This window comes from Protopterus annectens, chromosome 9.part0 (assembly GCF_019279795.1).
Source record: "Protopterus annectens isolate FY-2018-M chromosome 9.part0, PAN1.0, whole genome shotgun sequence".
Classification (NCBI taxonomy): Eukaryota; Metazoa; Chordata; order Ceratodontiformes; family Protopteridae; genus Protopterus; species Protopterus annectens.
The window spans coordinates 593,612,617-593,627,792 of NC_056743.1; the positions used below are offsets into that span (position 1 = coordinate 593,612,617).

The 15,176-nt window shown below is 35.1% G+C and overlaps 1 protein-coding gene across 3 annotated transcripts in view; it reads left to right on the top strand.

The window, feature by feature from the left end:
- EBF2 (EBF transcription factor 2) overlaps positions 1 to 7,231 on the top strand; it is a 418,171-nt gene extending 410,940 nt beyond the window's left edge. For all 3 annotated transcript variants that reach the window (XM_044083149.1, XM_044083147.1, XM_044083148.1), the window contains exon 16: positions 4,933 to 7,231. In XM_044083149.1, coding sequence (XP_043939084.1) covers positions 4,933 to 4,964 — 32 coding nt within the window. In that variant the 3' untranslated portion in view covers positions 4,965 to 7,231. The remainder of the gene's footprint in view (positions 1 to 4,932) is intronic.
- The last annotated feature ends 7,945 nt before the right edge of the window (positions 7,232 to 15,176 follow it).

Consider the following 15,176-nt stretch of genomic DNA (forward strand, 5'->3'; position numbering starts at 1 on the left):
TGGCTAGATAAGGCTACAGGGCTTGGAGTCCCACTGTGCTGCCATCAATCATGTTAGGGACAGGGGGTACCAGCATTAAATTCCACACCATTGTCACCTTAATAAATATGCACTATGGTAATCGACCTTGACAGCTTATGACAAATTCACAGTTCTGCCTTGGGTTATAACAAATGGTTCATACACCCAAATAAACTTTACACTGTAAAGTGTACATAAAAGACTTTAAATCACTGAATCCCCAGGATTACACTCACCTTGGCATGAGCCTTACCAGCTGTAATGCAGACGTAACTAAATGCGGTGAGGTTACCCTCATAAGTAGACACTACTCCTAAGCTGAATTCCAACAATCGTTCCAACGCTGTATGGTTACCCTTATAAATAGGCCATTCATAAACTTTTATAAAAAAGTAAAGGAAAATACTTTATTTGATTGAAAATCAGGTAAATGCACAGAAAATACAAATTCAGTACACAAGTCAGTAATTGATTGCACAGGGAAAAATTAAAGAAATATATAAATATGTTTAAAGGCAGAAAACAAACTTTTCTTTTCACACAAAAAAGTGTTTGATCTTTATGCATGCAAACACTTTTCTATGAGAAAAGAAAAGTTTGTTTTGCAGACTTAAAAAAAAATACATTCAAACATAGAAGAGTGATTGAACAGAGTTGTGTTTACGGTATTAATATTAATAGGTGGCCAGGATGTGCTTACGTCATTTTGGGGTCCAGATCTAATTATGCTGACTTAACGTTGGTTAAGTACTTGTGTATTAGTTAATTATCAAACTGTTAAATTAATAATTTGTCAAAAAATGATGATTAGTTTTTTGCCAGATTGTTAATTTAATAGTTTGACAATTGCATAACTAATGCACAATTATTTATGCTAATCCAGTATTATTAGAGCTGGAACCCAAAATGACGTAAGTGCCTCCTACTCATCCATTAATATTAATATGTAAACATGGCTCTGTTCATTTAATCTTCAGCATTTGGAAGAAATCTTTAAAACTATGTATTTTTAAAGACTGCAAAACGAACCTGTCTTTTCACACAGAAAGTGTTTGCATGCTTAAAGATGTATGCAAACACGGTTTTGTGTGGAACACAATAGCATTAAACAGACAGTTGTCAAAGGATACCTCTACCTACGTCTAAATACCGTTGTTACTATCGTTTTCTACAGAATACCGAAGTCTAAATATCACTAAGTCGCTAAACATATTCAGTAGTTGCAGATGACACACATGCAGATTGCCTAGGTTTTCACTTTTTTCTTCTCTCCGGTACCTATAAAAATGCTTTACTGATTCATATTTAAATAGAGTTGAAGTCCATTATCCTGAAAAACGATGAAAATGCAGTAATCAGGATTTAGCATTCTCTGTAAGTTAGATGTTTCCCATATCTAAACAGAAAGAAAGGATCAGCAGCCCTGCTTCACTGCTTCTAGGAGGTTAGTGTTGTTTTTAAAGCAAAGCAGCATTTTCTTTCTTTAAACTAAGCTGCCTAGAGCAGACAGAGACTTCCATTCCTGCAGGAGGTTATGCAGATTGTGATAGGAAGCAGGGGATTCCATTCTACAATGCACATATTATACTAAAACAACAGTTATACCTTTCACACATCTAATAAAATATACAAGTATTGATGCCTGTGTATGTAAAAAAATATACAGCTCTGGAGATTATAATTCAAAGTACACTGTTTAAATTCATCTGTTTTTGAGTGATACGTTTTCTGAATAAGTCTCAAAAATTGCCACAGACATGAAAGCAAACAGCACTCATCTTTTTAAATAAAAGTATATTCATTTCTCCTACAAGATATTTGTAATGTTTTATATTTATTTTGTTCTACCTGCTGGGTGCTACATTTTGGTACCCGTTTAGCTTGCAGTTTAAATTATGTCACTTGGAAAATCGTATATGCATAGGATTTACTACTGTCAGAATGCAGAGCTACCTTACTTCATTGATCAGCTTAATAAGCTCAGTTAAGAACAAATACATCTTTTTTTAGGGTGCAGTAAAGAGCAATGGGTTAATAAAATGACTCACCTAAAGTTACACATTATGAGATGGAGTGAATCAAACCCAAAACTACAGGATGAAGCTCATTAACAGTGTACAGCCTTTCATCTGCCCTGCTATATTGGCAGGCCTCTGATTAGAGACATTGTGTATCTGTCCCAAATCATCTATTTTTAGATTATCTCATAAATCTTGATTTTAATTTAATTTAGAATATTGCATCTGTATCATTACTATGAATGTTTTCTTGGATATAAAGATGTTACAGTCTTTAAGCTTGCAAGATAAAAACTTCTTTGCTGACAATCCATGATTTATGTAGGGTGCTGTCTTACTTCCTAACACTTTCTGGAACCTTCAAATGTGATACAGGATAACACTTCACCTTTCAATTACCACATGGATCATGTAGAATGATTGTAATAAGTATAAAATAGTTCCATTACTGCTTAAAAGTAGGTAGAATATTGTTTTGGTAGGATTTGAAGATTAATTGCTAGCTAGGGCATGGGCACGTTAGTTGGGTGAAAGACTGTTAATTTTTATTAGACTGTGGTTTATAACCACTCACTGTACCTTAGAAGGATGTGGTTATACAATCAACTAGAATTATCCCAATCCCAGCAACACAGTTTCCTGTACTGCAGACTCCCCTTTAGAGTTGCTAGCTAAATAATTATATATTTGCTGATATAAGCCTGCAGTTTAATCTATCACTTTTTAGATATTTAGAATGAACGCTTCATTTGCGATTTGAAACAGAGATGGAGACAAATCCAGAGTATTTTCCTATGATGTTAAGTCACTGTATACTAAGACTAATGTATTTTATTTATGTCACTTGCCCTCATAATGGCTAGATTACACTGGAACTGAAAACATACAGCACAAAGAATTAATGGCAGTAAAGTTTTTAGAAGAGAAAAGTTCCATACCTACATGATGAAAACTGAAGGTTGTACATGAATCAAGGCGCAAGATTAAGGACCTTCAACTGTTTCTCCTTTTTTAAGAAGAAACATGAGAAACACACAGGCCTTGAGCAGTAGAGTGGAGGAGAAGGTATATCTTGTTACTTTGGTCAGTTAGCCTTTCAGCAGGCATCTCTTGTAAAATCTCAGTGGAGTTTGATAAATCAGCAGCTGTGAGCACAATTCTTCCCACGTGTCTTGCATGTTTTTTATTCATTTGAAGAGAACATGCCATGTTTCAGGCTCTACTCAGTGTCACATAGGTCAAAGAGTTGTATTACATGAAACTTTGTTAATTTGGTGTGATGGCACTGTTTTATCCCATTTCAGAGTGCCTAGTGTCATGTACTGAAAATTGTTCATTGAAAAAAAACATTAATTTCACTTTAAAATAAGATTATACTCAGAAGGAAATGGGCTGAATTAGAAATATGGGTGATTAGTTCGGTATTTTAAAATACTGCATTATAAGAATAATGTAAACTGTAGATGTAGCGTTAGACCACTTATTTAATGTTAGATACTTAAGAGCTAATTAGGACATTTGATTACTGGTACTGTACTACTAAAGTGAACATTTCCACATCTAAAGTGATACAATAGTCTTTTTACATTGCAATGCTAAGACCCATAGTTTTTCAGCTTCATCAGAAACTGTTCTCATTTGCTTTGAAGTGATAGTATTTCAGATTAACGAACTCAAGTTTCAGATGAGGAATGCATGTATTTTGAAAGTAAAAGCATCTGTTTTCTTTTGTGTCATCTCTGTTTGTCAAATGTAAAATACTAAATCGTACTAAATCATGTCTTCGCTATATTGCATCAAAAAGGCTCAGAAGAACATTATGTATTTGCAGTGAATTATAGCAGTCAAAAAAAAAAAGAAATAAATATTAAAAATCAAATAATGCATGGAATAACTTGAAAGGTACTATGTAGTTAAATACTTTAACTTCAAATAAGGTGGGATGATTGCAGTGTGATGAAAACTAAAGTAAGGAGTAGTAGCAAGTGTCAGCTGCTTGGAGCACACAGTCTTGTTTTTCTTAGTGGTGTTTCTATGTTCAGACTGTGTGTCATACATTATTTATATCAAATTGGCTGGTTATCTGGTATGAGCTGTCAAGAAAACAATCATATATGGATTATAAGACAAGATGAAGTTTAAATTATAAGACAAGATGAAGTTCAATTAAACTAAATTGTCTGAAACTCAATGGGACTACTCCCAAGACAAAGATGAACATGTTTGCTCAGCTTTAATACTAGATAATGCCTATTTCTAGAAAAGTGACAGCTTTGAATGTGACAGAATGAGTCTGAAAGTGTCCAAGTATGGACAAGATCAGTTGCCTAGGAAAAACAAGTTTTCATGTTTTTTTTTCCACAGTGTACTTGTCAATATTTATGATTATGTACTGTCATGTTAATGATGTCAAATGGTTTATTACCTTAAAGCATTGTCTTGGAGGTGACTTCAGTTTATGCCAGTTGATGATGTTGAGTGCCTTGACAGGAAGGAATGTGGATAATGTATATAGTAATGCAGGTGACAATAAGAATAAAAAAGGCTAAATAAGAAGAGCGTAGACTTGCAACTGCCATATGCATGTGTGACAAGGAAAATAACATTAAAACATGAGTTGCAGCCTCAGTCATTGAGTGTAATGTAGTACCAACATGCTGGAAATGGGTTATGACTTCAGCAGTGAAAAGAAATAACTTACAGCAAACATTTCAAAGTTAATAAAGAAAACTATTGAATAAACAATGTTGAATTTAACCATGCACTTTTTTACAGCTACGGATGCTACCTGATGCACTGATATAGCAGTTGTCAACATTTATTCTTAGCTATAACTAACATAGTATGTCAACACACAACATAGCAAACTGATGTGACTGTTTTTTTTTTCCAGCTATGACTGGCCTTGTGGTACCTCCAATGTAAGGACCTGTTATTTTCTTATGAAAAAAAACTGAAGAAACTCTTAAAGGACCACTAATATTGTAAATAAATAGCACTACACCTCCTCTGGAAACCAGGGCTTACAAATGTACATTTTCCTTTATGGACATCCAAGGCCTTGCACCTCGTGTCTTTGTTTCTTTCTTTATTCCATGGTGATGTGTTTGGCTATGTTTTGCTTATGCCTCATGGGCGAAGACCACCAGGTAGACCCATAAAGAAGTCATTAACACAGCGAATCAGGATGCAATGGACAAATATAGCTTTTGGAATTTGTGAAATATGTTCTTGGCAAACAATATGGCTTATTTTGGATACCTAAGGTTTTCAATGAAGTTAAAAGGAAGATTCTATTTTGTATGAAGCCTTTCAGTTATTAAGTTTGACCTGTGCAGAGACAGATCAACAAACAACAAACAAACAAACAGGGTACCAGCATGAAACAATTTTTTACTGCAAATTAAAACATATGAATGATGTATTGTCAGTGTCTGTGTGTGCTTAGAGCTTAACCTTTAACTTTGAAATGTTTTACACTATTTAAATGAGTAAGTAAACTTGTAACTTATTGTAGTTAGAGATAGAACATGAAACTTTTGTTTGAAACCATTCTCTTGTACAGCAGAACAGAAATGCAAAATGTGGTAAACACCGACTATAGTGCTTTGTTAAAACTGTCTGTAGGCATTAAACACCCCTTTCGTTACCACAGTAGGCTAATTAATAAAGTAAGTAACGTGTAATCATCTGTACATTAATAACCATTAATTGGAAAGCTCTTTTTTTGTTGTCTAAAACCAATGCTGTTTAGGTCATAAGCCTGCATAAATTCACTCTATGTTCTTTTTGAAATGCTCTTACTTACATACAAAAAATAAATATGATAATTTAGGGTCTGAAAGTTTTTACCCAAATGAAGTTTTAACCTAGTTTCCTTTTAGTTTTATTTGCTGATATGGCTACTTAATAATATGTAAGGAAATTAATAAGTAAAGTAGATTACAACTATGTATTTAAAATGTAATAGTAAGTCAAGATTTCAAAACAATGCTTCCTTCTTTGGTCCTTTGCAGCCTTAAATAACAGGAGGAATAAGGCATTTTTCCTTGTAGCATATTTTACTATTGCATTTTAAATAAAGGCGTATATATATATATATATATATATATATATATATATATATATATATATATGTATACACACATATATTAATCCACATTACTTATCAATTTTTTTAGCTATTATTAGGTAGTTACATATTTTTCTAAGCGGCTCTCTAAAATCTTGATATTTGGTAGTTTTTTGACATGGTATATGTGAAAGAACTGAAGCACAAAGAGAAATTCTATATTGCTGTTACCCTGACATGTTTATTCAGTTGCACCCAAAGTATGGACTAAGTGAACAACCTCCGAATGAGTACTTGTCAAATCAAATCCGAAAGAAACGATTTCTGCAAGAGACATGGCCATTGGGCTATTATAAAATAATAAAAACAGGGACATCTCCTGTAGCCATAACAATGGATATGTGCCCTTAAATGAATTCACAATTAATGGAAACCATTATGGGGCTGGAAAGTACCTGTTCAATGAAAAATGGGTGTGTGACACTCATCCATGCACCAGTAACACACAGAATTAATTTTATTTTTAGTTATTCCTCTGATTTGTATGCCATAGTCATATAGCTCCTAAGGGGAATGTGGTGGATGTGGTCGATCATTTAATTTCATGGCAGCTGTATGCTTGACCTTACACAATAAAGTACTGTTCTCATGTTCATAAGTACAGCATTAGAGTAAACTACGTCTCCCTCAAGATGAAGCTTCTTGGCTCAGTGAATGCACTGATCTTACTACTCCTTGTCTGTATTTTAAAACCATGGGGGTCTGTCTGGCAGATTTTGGCACCCAAGAAAAACAAAAGGTTACTAAAGCATTCAAAACATTTTACTTATTATCTCCACACCTCCATGAACATGACTTCCAAAATGTCTCATCAGAGAAGACTGTTTTTTTAAATTCCATTATGGACCTAAAGTAACCTGATAACATTCCTATACCAGGCAATGACCTGAAAAATATGATTTTGTGATAGATATACAAGGAAAACTTTAGAACTCATTTGCTTGAAGCAGAGGGAACATGATTGTGTTTTCTAATTGTTGTGGCTTCTACAGTCAGGTTATTAATGTCACTTTAAATACATGTACACACACACACACACACACACACACACACACACACACACACACACACACACACACACACACACACACACACAATGTTTTCAGGTGGCAGACACATTTATGTTAAGTAAAATAGAACCAAACCGGCCCATAGTCTTAAACGATGTCTCTCAGACATCCTGTTTATAAGTCCCAGTGTAGTTAATTTTATTGTGGCACTTATAAAGCAAACATTCCTGCTAACATTTGTACTATCATTGCTAGTCAAACTGTGAAACTTGCAACCAATTGCAATTATTTTTAAATGTAGCTGCTTCTTTCAAGATGGTGTGTACAGAAAAGTAATAAAAACAATCATTTAATGTAGTAAAAGTTTAAATTATAGCCACACAGAAGCCAAACCAGAATAAGAGATTTATTAACAGAGAGAAGTGAATAAAAACAACCTATATCCGTTTGTCCATTCACATACACATTTCAATTGCTAAGCTTTATCAAAGGCCATAATCCCAGAAAACCTTGATATTGGTAAGATGCTTTCATAACATGAAATATTGTATATGGTCAGTTGAGTTTCAAACAGCTTTACCCAACATACACGGACTATAATAATCAGTACTGATAGTCTCATATTGTATTGTTTAATGGTTTTATAACTGCCTACAGTAATAACTTGAGTCACTTGAAAAATATTTATATATAGCTAAAATGTTGTCTTACAGTTTTGTAACATGAAATTTGAGATAGTTTTATCACATTACATGCCTCGTCGTATCTTGTGTTTTGTTTTTTTCTTTTCTTTGCACAATTTGGTATGCATGGTTTTACAACCAGGTCCTTGTTTTGTAAAATACATTTTGATTCTTAAAATATTTGTATAGTTCACTTTATTGTTTTGCTTTTATTGGACAGCTATATATATATAGTATAAAATTGCTATGCAGTGAGCATTTTGTAAAAAAAATTGCTGTTTATTTCTCCTTTTTTTTGTTTACTGTTTTTAATGAACATAAGTACGATAAAGCTCGTTTGTAAAATGAATATGTCAACATCAGTTTTAAATTCTAAATTATCCAAATGACTTTCAAATAAAAATTTCATACTGAAAAATGTGTTTAATTGACAGTAATGAAGTACCATCTGGAAATTTGACAGAAACTGCAGAAATGGATTATTCTCCTCATATGTTCTCATAGATCTGGAAAAAAAAATCATTTTTGTTGTTGTTTCAGTTATCTTAAGGTTAATCTTGCAGCTATAAAAGTTGCATGTGAAATCCTCCAGCTTCTGACGCCACAGTGCAGGATTTCAATGACATGAATTTATTATTTATTATTTCATACATCATTTGATAATAAACATATTTTTCATATTCTTCACATTTAACAAATGCAAGAATCAGAAGCAAGACCAATTATTTTATTTATTTATTGAATTCAGTTATTTAACATCTGTTTACCAGGAAAGTCCGACTTGGAATGAGTCAATTTTCAGTGGTGGCCCGGGGAGAAATGCTCAAGATTTTGTATACAAAAATACATTTTCTTCAGAAGATGGAAAGGAGACTTAACTCCTGTGACTGACAAAGGTGCAGATCTGGCACAGATGAAACTTTTTTACTGTAATGTAACACAAGTTTATAACCAGATCATTTTGAAAAATGTTTAATCTGAATGAGTCTTACCTTGTATTAAATACAGATCATTTCAGCCAGTTTGGGTGGGTAAATATTGTATGCAGTTTTGTAAATATGTCCATAAATGGAAGGGTTGACACATTAGGATTACTTTTGTGTACATATAAATGGTAGAGAAAGTGTTTGAAATATATTTGGAAGTTGTATGATACACAATTACAGTAATTATAGTTGATCTAATAGAACTGTTAAACATTTTTAAATTTCCAGATTCTGATCCATTTCAAATCCTAAAAATCCTCGGCAAGGGCTAAGTTTTGGATTTAGAATCACTAGCATTGAATTCTACTGTTAACATTAGGTTTGAGATTCAGATTAAAACAAGTATATGCTGGTCAGCACAATTATAAACTATGGGGGGGGGGGGCGGCAGAGGGAAAGAGACATGCAGATATATGGAGTTGAGATGAAGGACAGTTAAAATGGTATACTAATGAGGCATTTCTTTAGTGACACACCAGTTCTCAGACAGAAAGGTTCCTCTAAATTCAAAGACAAATCAAGCTTTGAGGCAGAACTTCCAGTTCTTTGGACAAGCAAACTTACTCATATAGACTACCTTTTTAATATTAAACATATCCCAGTCAGGGACAGTATGGCTGGGTTTTCTCAGTTTAATTTCTCCAGATATTTTCGGTTTCTAATACTATGGCAGGAATGGACACAATTCCTAAGTTAGAGTATAATTAAAGTTCATGAAATTAATATTGAATGCTTCAATCTTTGATGCTAGCCAAAAAGTGCTCTTTGCAGCACTCACAATATGTCCAGACTTGACTTCTTCTGCAATTTAGATGGTGTTCATATATCTAAATACAATTGTAACTTCTTTTTTATTTAAGTCATTGCTCCTACTACTGTTGGAGTTGCCTGAGTATCTTTCTTTCACATTACTCTTGTTTCTGCCTGCAAATCCTGATATTTTATGATTTTCTCTCTCTGTATGCGAGACACTGCAATTGCTAGGTGTAGCAATTTCAGTCATCAATGTTATTTTCTTTTTTTTTTCATGAGCTACTGTATCTGGTTTTCTCACATCTATTTTTTGAACTGTTGGTAATGAGTGATCCCATGTGATGTATAACTTCATCATTCTCTATAATACTTTGTGATTCACATTTCCAGTGCTTCTCAGCTACTTCTATATTCTAGTGTCTGCGCAATTCCCAGTGCATCGGTCTTGCCACATTATTGTGCCTTTCAGTGTACAGGCCCTCTGCCATGAATGTATCACATCCAGCATCAAAGTGTGGGGTCTATATCATATGAGCGAATTGCACACATTGCAAACGCTCATAATATTGAAAGTACCAGACTTCAAACTTCTGCCCCCCACCCCCCACTAAATATATATTCCAGCACCGAGATCGCACTACAGTGAGGAAAGGGCAAATATCCCATTCTTCACTGTACCTCGATCTCAGAAAAAGCACTTCGAGGTCCAGTACGTTCGATATTATGAGCATTTGCAATTTGTGCAAGTCGCTCATATGATATAGACCCTAAAGTATGTGATTGTTTCCAATTGTTTTTTTACAGAACCAGCATTTGCATGTTTCTTCCACTATATTTGTGGATTTTCCACATTTCCTTCCTTATTATCTGATTTTTCTCCTTTATACTCTCTCTTTTGTTTTTTTTTTTGTTTTTTTTTTGTGGCCTATTCAGTTGCTGTCTGATTGTTGTCTATTTCTGGTTTGATTTTCATTCCCGCTTGACACAGGAAAGCTTCCACTAAACTAAGCAAGAGTGGTCATGTTAGACTTCCTCTCCTTTCAAAACTTTCACTATATTTGGTTCTCACAAGGTCAGCAAATATGTATGCAGTCTCACAACTGCAGATCTATACATGTAATCAGTTTCAAGGAGGCTCCTTCAGAGTGAGGAATATATAATCTTGGTATACACTGATTTGTTGTATACGTTTTTGATAAGCAGGAAGCATTTTTCTGTCCAATTGATCCACTAACTTTTGGGGCTAGTCAATCACACAAAAAGTGTAAGTTAGAACATGAACAGAAAACTGTTTTATAGCTTTGACTTTATTCCTAGATGCCAAGGCTAATTTCAGTATACATTTTAGTCTTCTAAAGTATTCCTTTCTGAGTTTATTTGCATTTCGTTATATTTAATTGCTCATCCTTCATCAGTTCTCAAATGTATATACACTCCTTCCTGCTCAAGTTCCTTTGTAACACATTCTTATCCAGATTAATATTGTCTTGGTACTGCAACTTTCCTGCTTTAAACATTGCTTTTGCACATTTATCAAGACCAAATTTTATTTTTATATCACATGAGAAAGTTTTAACCAATTGCAGTTGTTCTTTCAACTCTTCGTCTGATGAACTATAAAGTTTTAAGTCATCCACAAAAACTAGATGAGAAGTCTTTAAGAAAGTTTGTTTTCTGGGAGCCAAACTGTAACCAAAACCTAATCCATTAAGTAAACAGTTTAATGGATTAAGGGCAAAACAAAACAACAGTGGTGACAAAGAATCAACCTGGAATATCCCCCTTTGAATTTTTACCCCCAGGATAATAATTTGCCCTTTGTCATGGCTTAACTGCAAAGTGGTTTACTACTGTTTCGTGGTCACTGTAATATAATTGATCAGTATAGGATGTGTCCCATACGTCTGTAAGTACTCCTTTATTCATGAATATGGGATGTTGTCAAATGCTTTCTTATAATCTTGTCCATGTCATAATTAGATTCTTCCCCTTTTTATAATTCTCTATTATGGCTTTATTTAGCAAAAAGTGATACTTTGTTTCATATGAGTTTTTTTTGTTACCCTTTTGCTCTGTTCCTGTGATTGAGTTGTCTTCTAAATGACAATAAACTCTGCATCACTTCTAGTATATAGTTTTGTACATTTTAGGGTGGCTAACTGTTTCACTATTGAGGAGGAGTATATTTTTTTCTGTTAACCAGATTGGTGCCTGTTCAGGATCCATATATAAATAATTCTTACTCAGGGCTAAATCTTTGTGTAAAGATGTTAATACCTTTAGCCAGAAGTTAGGTACTGCATCTGGGCCTGAGGTTTTCCATTTAAGAGCTTATCTTAACTTTGTTTCAGTTTCTCTGGCTGTTACTTAACCATTTCGTATCCTATATATTTAAACTCTTTACTGTTTATTTTCCTTTTTTTATACATTCAGTATCTTTGTTATGTTCCACAGGATCTTCATAAATATTTCCCCAAAATGTGTTAATTTCTTCTTCTATTTTTGGTGATGTTTATATTCTATTTGCTTTATTTTCCATTTCTCTTTAAAACATTTTTAGAGTCATCAATGAATTGCTTATTTTGTACTTATCTGCATATCTTCTAAGTTTTTCTGCCTGTGCTGATACCTTTAGTGTATTATTTGCAATAGTGTATGGTACATCCTGGTCTGTTCTGATACTGTTCATTGCTTTTGCCACTTCTATTTTTTCTAAGTATTTTTGTTGATCTGTTCCCCTTTTTGTATTGTTTTAACAGTGACAGTTCTTGGCTTAATTGCTTTATAGTTTTCTCTGTTCAGTGCTTTCATAATATTTTATTTCTTCACTTCCCTTCTCTTATTACTCTGTGTTTTTGTGGTAAGGATATGGCTGTTATTACTTTAGCTGCACAGTAATATATTCTATTTACTTCTGTTATATCTTATGAATTTCTGTTAATAGTTTTAATTACTATGTTCATTGATTTTGTCAGACTTCTAACATTTTAGGTCTTATTAACTTTCTGAAGTCTATTTCTTTCATCGATCTTAACATATCTATCCATCTCTATTAAGTCAGGCAACTCTTCCCTTAGATTATTTCTTCTAAACTGAGAGCACATTCTTTACTCTGTGTTTCCTGTGGGCATTGCACAAACAGTTCAAGAAAGTCTTCCTGTGAAACATCTTCTTCAGTTGCATTCTGCACTATTTATTCCTCCTTCATATGGTAACTCATTGGCCCATCACTCCACAGCATTGCTTGCATCAGAGCTGGTACTGTATCCCACTCCTTCCTTTGTGAAACTCCAACTGAACTTTTGCTCTGGTTTCCTACTGAAGGTTCCAGAGCATCATCATCTGGCAAGTCATGTAATGATTCCCATTCCACCTGTTTCTCCTTAGTATGAGGACTCACTGTTCCACCATGCTATGCCATTACCCTAGTTGGATTTTCTAAACCAAATCCTTCACTTCACAGGTAATCCATAACTGCAGTTTCTATTTCTTTAATTTCTCCATTACTAATCCTTTTTTTCTGCTTTGCCCCTTTGTTTTCTTATTTTTCGCATTGTAAAAATTTCATATCTGGGTGCCTTTGCTTGTATTTCACTTCAAATATCTTTGGTGCAGTGTTTTCCTCTATTGATTCGTTTTCATTTCTCCTTTGAATTAATATTGCACCACACCAAATCTCTTTTTCTTTCCTATGTCCATATTTCTTATTCAGATGTTTCCTGCTCCACCTGTTTCTTCTTAATTTGGGGACTCATTGTTCCATCATGCTGTAGCATTACCTGTGTTGCACTTTCTACATGAAATCCTTCACTTCACAGGTTTCCACACCCAACTTCAGTTTTTATTTATTTAACTTCTGCCTTACTAATCCTCAGTTATACTTTCCTCCTCTGTGTTCTTATTTTCTGTATTTTGAAAATTTCCATATCTTTGTGCCTTTACCTGTAGTTCTCTTCAAACATCTTTGGAGCTGCTTTTTTATTGATTAGTTTGGCTTTCTCCTTTGCACAAATATTGCACCATATCAGATCTCTTTTTTCCTTTCACATGTCCATGTTTCTTTATTATACCATCCATAAAGCTCTGATGTTTGTTCTTTATGTTTTTCACTTCCTCTGTTGCTTCTTTTTCCAAGTGGCCCAACGTTTCTCTGTCTGTGTAGTGTTTTTCATGGATCTGTTGCATTAATGGACACAAATTTGCATGTGAGTATTTTGACACTTTTCCTGAGCAAGTATTTTTCTTTCATCTAATTTTTTCACTTAATCGTTCTGAATATTGTCTATCTGGAAATTCTGGGCTTCTGGCACAATAGTAACAGTATATAATTTCTTCCTTATCCTCACCAGTCAACTCTATTATCTTTATGGCTGTTTTGGGGCCTGTCAGTTTTTGTTTTTTTGTGAACTACTACTTTCTTCTACAACAGGGGGATCATCCTTCCCCTAAGCCTGACCTAGCCCCATCTTTCTTCTACAACAGGGGGATCATCCTTCCCCTAGGCCTGACCTAGTCCCATCTTTCTTCTATAACAGGGGGATCATCCTTCCCCTAAGCCTGACCTAGTCCCATCTTTCTTCTACAACAGGGGGATCATCCTTCCCCTAAGCCTGACGTAGCCCCATCTTTCTTCTACAACAGGGGGATTATCCTTCCCCTAAGCCTGACCTAGCCCCATCTTTCTTCTACAACAGGGGGATCATCCTTCTCCTAAGCTTGACCTAGCCCCATCTTTCTTCTACAACAGGGGGATCATCCTTCCCCTAAGCCTGACCTAGCCCTATCTTTCTTCTACAACAGGGGGATCATCCTTCCCCTAAGCCTGACCTAGCCCCATCTTTCTTCTACAACAGGGGGATCATCCTTCCCCTAAGCCTGACCTAGCCCCATATTTCTTCTACAACAGGGGGATCATCCTTCCCCTAAGCCTGACCTAGCTCCATCTTTCTTCTACAATAGGGGGATCATCCTTCCCCTAAGCCTGACCTAGCTCCATCTTTCTTCTACAACAGGGGGATCATCCTTCCTCTAAGCCTGACCTAGCCCCATCTTTCTTCTACAACAGGGGGATCATCCTTCCCCTAAGCCTGACCTAGCCCCATCTTTCTTCTACAACAGGGGGATCATCCTTCCTCTAAGCCTGACCTAGCCCCATCTTTCTTCTACAACAGGGAGATCATCCTTCCCCTAAGCCTGACCTAGCCCCATCTTTCTTCTACAACAGTGGGATCATCCTTCCCCTAAGCCTGACTTAGTCCCATCTTTCTTCTACAACAGGGGGATCATCCTTCCTCTAAGCCTGACCTAGTCCCATCTTTCTTCTACAACAGGGGGATCATCCTTACCCTAAGCCTGACCTAGTCCCATCTTTCTTCTACAACAGGGGGATCATCCTTCCCCTAAGCCTGACCTAGCCCCTTCTTTCTTCTACAACAGAGGGATCATCCTTCCCCTAAGCCTGACCTAGTCCCATCTTTCTTCTACAACAGGGGGAATCATCCTTCCCCTAAGCCTGACCTAGCCCCATCTTTCTTCTACAACAGGGGGATCATCCTTCCCCTAAGCCTGTCCTA